Source organism: Micropterus dolomieu, linkage group LG02 (genome assembly GCF_021292245.1).
Source record: "Micropterus dolomieu isolate WLL.071019.BEF.003 ecotype Adirondacks linkage group LG02, ASM2129224v1, whole genome shotgun sequence".
Lineage (NCBI taxonomy): Eukaryota > Metazoa > Chordata > Actinopteri > Centrarchiformes > Centrarchidae > Micropterus > Micropterus dolomieu.
In genome coordinates, this window is record NC_060151.1 from 24,782,178 (window position 1) to 24,786,787 (window position 4,610).

Consider the following 4,610-nt stretch of genomic DNA (forward strand, 5'->3'; position numbering starts at 1 on the left):
TCCTGCTGGAAGTAGCCATCAGAGGATGGGTACATGGTGGCCATAAAGGGATGGACATGGTCAGAAACAATGCGCAGGTAGGCCGTGGCATTTAAACGATGCCCAATTGGCACTAAGGGGCCTAAAGTATGCCAAGAAAACATCCCCCACACCATTACACAACCACCACCAGCCTGCACAGTGGTAACAAGGCATGATGGATCCATGTTCTCATTCTGTTTACGCCAAATTCTGACTCTACCATCTGAATGTCTCAACAGAAATCGAGACTCATCAGACCAGGCAACATTTTTCCAGTCTTCAACTGTCCAATTTTGGTGAGCTCTTGCAAATTGTAGCCTCTTTTTCCTATTTGTAGTGGAGATGAGTGGTACCCGGTGGGGTCATCTGCTGTTGTAGCCCATCCGCCTCAAGGTTGTCCATGTTGTGGCTTCACAAATGCTTTGCTGCATACCTCGGTTGTAACGAGTGGTTATTTCAGTCAAAGTTGCTCTTGATCAGCTTGAATCAGTCAGCCCATTCTCCTCTGACCTCTAGCATCAACAAGGCATTTTCGCCCACAGGACTGCCGCATACTGGATGTTTTTCCCTTTCCACACCATTCTTTGTAAACCCTAGAAATGGTTGTGCGTGGAAAATCCCAGTAACTGAGCAGATTGTGAAATATTCAGACCGGCCCGTCTGGCACCAACAACCATGCCACACTCAAAATTGCTTAAATCACCTTTCTTTCCCATTCTGACATTCAGTTTGGAGTTCAAGAGATTGTCTTGACCAGGACCACACCCCTAAATGCATTGAAGCAACTGCCATGTGATTGGTTGATTAGATAATTGCATTAATGAGAAATTGAACAGGTGTTCCTAACAATCCTTTAGGTGAGTGTATGTGACGAGTTGGGAGTAATAATGTGTTGGGTTTTAGCTTAAGAACCTTGATTTCAAGACATCCTTAGTTGCTGGGACTAGACTGATTAGATTGTGGCTTGAAATAGTTGATTTTTTTTTTTTGTAATTTTTTAAAAAGTTTAAAGTTTTTTAAAGTCAATAAAATGATGATGTTCAAGTTACTTATCATAAAACAATCCTGAGGTTATATTTTCAATTGAAACTACATTTTCCATCTAGCCATCCATTCTCAATATATTTTCATGTTTTTTTTCTTCTGCGTAGAAGCAAAATCAATACTACCTATAAGACTTGAACTATAACTGACAAGTATTAGAGTGACTGCATGGTAATATGTTAAGTCTGGTTGAAACACTATTGTGTTTGTAATGATTTGGGGAGAGAATCACCTAGCTGAACAGCTGTTCAAGCAGTGGCTGGATGTTAGGGGATAATGTGTTTGGCTAAATGGGATGTGTGTCAGTGTGAGGATGACGGAATATTGTGGCTCATTGAAGGTGACACTGCCAGGGCATCCCCCCTCTCCTCCTCAGCTCTGAGTGCCACAGGACTGCGACACTAAACTTCTGGCTGCACCCTGATTTAATGGTATTATCAACAGAGCACAGACCGTGTTGCCTGCATGCTTCTATGCTTCCCTGCCGATCCCTCCCTCCTGCTCTAAGCCTATTCAGCTCTGTGGTTTCTTCTACAGCAGTGGCAAAGTGAGGGTTATGGGGGATGGATAGAAGCAGAGCTAAAAAGAAAAGAGGAAGATGGATTTATTTGTGATGGAGTTTAGAGAAGAATCATTCTGTTAAATATGCAACAGAGAACCTTGTTGTCGCTCACAATTCTCCAGCATGGCTACCTGTAGTTTACAGCGGCTGCTGTATAACAATGTCTCACAGTCTCAGATTTACCTCTGCTCTCAGCTGTCATCTGAAAAATGGAGTGGAACTTCTACTAAAACCCTTGCTCATTCATCAAAGTGACACACGCATCTATGACCACAGGCTTTTATTATGCATAGGGTGGGCATAAACCGATTCTGCAGTAATAAAATATCCCTCATAATTCCATCAGGGTGTCATTCTCATGTGTTGTTCTCATTCTCAATGTTTTTCAGCTCCCGTGTTCTTCAAATATGCAAAACTGGGAAGGTGGGGAAATTAGATCTCAGAAACTTGATTATGAGTATCTATTAGACTGAACGTTTTATAGGTTGATATTAATATAGAAATTTACATTTAGACTCAGAGTGAGAAGGGTAAAGGAAAGTAGCAATGGAATAGAAGTGGAAACAAAAAGCGTGAAAGGAAATAGGTGAAATAAAGGAAGACTCCCTCACCAGTCGTCTCCACGATGCCCTCAAGGATAACGACAATCTCAAACTCTTCGTTCATGAGAGAGCGCTGGGATAAGTCGAAAAAGGGGCTCTTGGGATTGATTTCATGGCAAATGGTGAGAGGGGACACCAGGAAGAGCTGGTCTGCACCCGTCCCAAAACCAACATCCAATTCACACTGGTCCAGAGGCAGGAACTCGCCCTCGGGTGTCTGACGAGACTGAAAGACAGTCGGAAAAAAAAGAGTGAGAAAGAAGTGGACTAAGACAAAGGTAAGAGCCAAGAAAGTTAATTAAAAACAGAAAATAAGGATTAGATACATGTCACCACAAAGCCAAGGAAGAAAGATTCTGATCTGGCACTGTTTGTCTTCCTTTGTGTAATGAAAGAGGACACAAATCTTCTGTCCAGATGCAGAAGAAGACATACTTTGATTAAGTAAAAGTATAATAGCACAATGTAAAAATGCTCGATTGCACATTACAAGTCAAAATGTAGAAAAATGGTCCCTGTTACTGATTTGTTATATGTGATATATGATATTATTAGATTGTTAATACGGCTGCATCAGTGCGTAAGCAACATGTTACTGTTGTAGCTGGTCGAGGTGGGGCTAGTTTTAACTACATAAAGTCCAGTGGTTCCCAGTGGTAAATTTGGGATAAAATAAATCTTAGGTCTTAAGACAATTATTGAGAGACGAAAAAAGTTTTCATGAACAAATCTGTTAGACTTTACTCTAAGCTTTGCTTTTCGTGTGAATTATTGGATAATTTTGTCTCTTTGGCACTCTTTTTACTTGAATTGAACCCTGTGAGAAGTTTAGAGGGGACATTACTCTTTGGTGGACCTAGTAACAACTCAGACATCTCAGTCACAAGCTGAAAGGGTTGGGAACCACTGGTTATTTATACAGTGTATGTTATATGTTTAGTACAAAGTATAAAGTAGCAGAAAATGGAACCTCAAAAGTGTACTTAAGTACAGTATTTGAGTACCTTTACAGTTCTTTCCACCTGCTACAGTCTAAGGGTGTGACAGTGTGATTCTCTAAAATATATACATAATATCACCCTCCTGGAAAGGTGATGGAGGATGTTTTCTCTCTCCAGCTATCTCTTCTTTCTCAAATATCCATTGGTTTCCTGTTTGCAGTGACCACAGACTTGGCACTTGACATTGATTTCTAGACAAACTTGCAGGCGGACATGAGAGACAGCCGTGTTTGGACAGGACTTGCCCATGAGTGTTAACTGGTGCGGAAGCATTTAATTGCCCAGATGACGTTGGCGCACAGCACAGCAAGTTACTGGATGCATTTATTCCTTTCCTGTCTTATTCTGTCTAATCAATCTGTTCACCTTTTCTCTTCCTGTTTGCTATTTGCAGTCTGTTTTCCAGAACTTACCCTTAAATTTTCAGCCATTTTCTTACACCCTGCTCTCAGAGAAGAGACTTGTAGCTTTTTCAAAAGCTTTTATATATTATTCATGTGAAATATTTAAATTTAAAAACTTGAATGAATGCCCAACCCTGCTTTAAACAGGCTTATGTGTTTCAGAGTTAGTTAGCTTTAAACTCTTCCTTTGCAAAATAATCCTATTTGAGATAATGGAATAGGGTAGATTTCTCTTTGCGGTAAGGGTGAGAGAAAACACTTCATTTGTGTTTTTAATGTAAGGTATCTTTTCTTTCTACTTAAAATAGCATGCTTGGGAAAACTTTTTTTAAGTCAACAATTTGCAGTTACAACAACAACAAAAAAAAGCAGTGTGAGGAATTGAATAGCAAGAGCTAATTGTTAAACTATTTTCTTGTACTTCTTTTTCTACATTGTTACACCTCCAACCAATTATTGGGATGTGTCAGCCACCAGCCGCCCACACACGCACAAACACACACTACTCCTCCATGACACACAGCTTTATAATGATCTCCCACACACACACAACACAGTACCACTCCCCCACTCTATAAACCTTTCTACAATTTCTGAATCTTTTGTTCTCATCCTACATCCTAAATTAATCGACACATTGTTCCATCAAAGGCAGTTTCCTTTTTCAGCCTTTATTACTGAGTCAGTGTCATCTGGTGGTATTAAAATAGAAAACTGGATCATCTTTGACTTTAGCACACCGTAACTTATGAGTTTAGTATTACTGTAGACTGAATATAAAGATAGACTACTTGATGAAATTAAACCAAAATATCACGGATACGAGCGCTGCCATCTGGCGCTGGTTTTGGAGCCAGAGTCTGCGCAGTAGTGATCGGGGATGGAGAAGTATCAAGGTCCCGCCTATACACCCGGCCGACTCAGCTGTCAGTCATAACCTGAAACCCCCTTTTTATAGCATCAAATTAAAATTAAA

At 40.3% G+C, this 4,610-nt stretch overlaps 1 protein-coding gene across 1 annotated transcript in view; it reads right to left on the minus strand.

Moving 5' to 3' along the window:
• kcnj19a (potassium inwardly rectifying channel subfamily J member 19a) overlaps nucleotides 1-4,610 on the minus strand; it is an 18,617-nt gene that overhangs the window by 4,346 nt on the left and 9,661 nt on the right. Inside the window, exon 2 of the mRNA XM_046035452.1 lies at nucleotides 2,239-2,455. Within this exon, the coding sequence (XP_045891408.1) occupies nucleotides 2,239-2,455 (217 nt within the window). The remainder of the gene's footprint in view (nucleotides 1-2,238; nucleotides 2,456-4,610) is intronic.